The 1,151-nt window shown below is 46.4% G+C and overlaps 1 protein-coding gene across 1 annotated transcript; it reads left to right on the top strand.

Annotated features, from left to right (window-relative positions):
• Positions 1-261: 261 nt before the first annotated feature.
• Positions 262-1,137, top strand: LOC106012567 (the record flags this gene model as incomplete). The annotated part of the gene is given in 1 exon segment (XM_013085883.1): positions 262-1,137. A coding segment is annotated over 1 exon segment (688 nt), but the record flags the coding sequence as incomplete, so codon positions are not given.
• Positions 1,138-1,151: the final 14 nt, after the last annotated feature.

The following is a 1,151-nucleotide window of genomic DNA, read 5'->3' as shown; positions in this document are numbered from 1 at the left end:
GAGAGAGAGAGAGAGAGAGAGAGAGAGAGAGAGAGAGAGAGAGAGAGAGAGTGTGTGTGTGTGTGTGTGAAAGAGGGAGAGAAAAAGAGAGAGTGTAGACTGTATGCATGAGTGCGTGCGAGCGTGCATGCATGCATGTCGGTGATGTCATTAGAAATTTGATCATATTCTATATATGTTCGTTTAATTGCTGAAATGAGTTGAGGGTGTGTGTTTTTTTCAGTATATTATTATGATCATTGTTGCGCATTTTACTTTTTCAGACCAGAGAAAGGACTTTAGAGACACAGTGGCGACAATTCTCCGAGGACAACACGAACTCCAGAGCCACCTACTGGAGCTACAGAGGACCAACACACATCTCTTGGCTCTGATTGGGGGAGACAATCTCTTCAGGAGAAGCTTCTCACCAGCAGCAGATGAAGTTGCTCTGCCTTCGATGTCCCTTCCGTTCCGTGGGATCAGACGACATCAAAATTGTTCCTACTTTTTCCGTGTGCATAACATTCATACCCACAACGGAGCTGACGATTTAAGCCAAGTTTACAGCCAGGACTGGTATTTACACCACCTAGGATTCCGCGGCTCTTATGGGATCGGAAGAACTTGGGACTCGGTAGAGATCGGACTATATCTCTGTTTCTTTGGCGCTGACGGTCCCGAGTCGGTCCGAGTTCGGACGAGTATCAAACTCGTGGATCCGAGTAATCCGAATGTTGAGTCTTGGATCGTTGGAGGAAGAACTGGGATAATCGATTCTACCTCGGACAGTCTTTATGAGTGGACCAGAGGCTATAAAGTACCACTGGATCGTAAAAGTCTGAGAAACAGAGGGTTTATGAAATCTGACGTGCTATTGGTCAGATTTGACGTGGAAATAATGAATGATCCGCTTGTGAATGAACCGCCTGAAAACAATAACTATACTCAGCCTTCTCGGAGCCCATGATGAAATTTGGGATTGGGGGCGGAGGTGGAAGGCTGTACGAGACAGACAAATGAATACCTGTACCTTTATTCCAGATTTCGTCTGGGTCTATGGGTGAGACTGGCTATTTTGTTGGTCCCGCCTCCTAAACGCGACACACAAACACACACACACACACACACACACACACACACACACACACACACACACACACACACACACA

The sequence above is a fragment of the Aplysia californica genome, unplaced genomic scaffold (genome assembly GCF_000002075.1).
Source record: "Aplysia californica isolate F4 #8 unplaced genomic scaffold, AplCal3.0 scaffold00416, whole genome shotgun sequence".
NCBI classification, from domain to species: Eukaryota; Metazoa; Mollusca; class Gastropoda; order Aplysiida; family Aplysiidae; genus Aplysia; species Aplysia californica.
The sequence above is the reverse complement of the archived record's forward strand: the minus strand, read 5'-3'. Positions and strand labels throughout refer to the sequence as shown.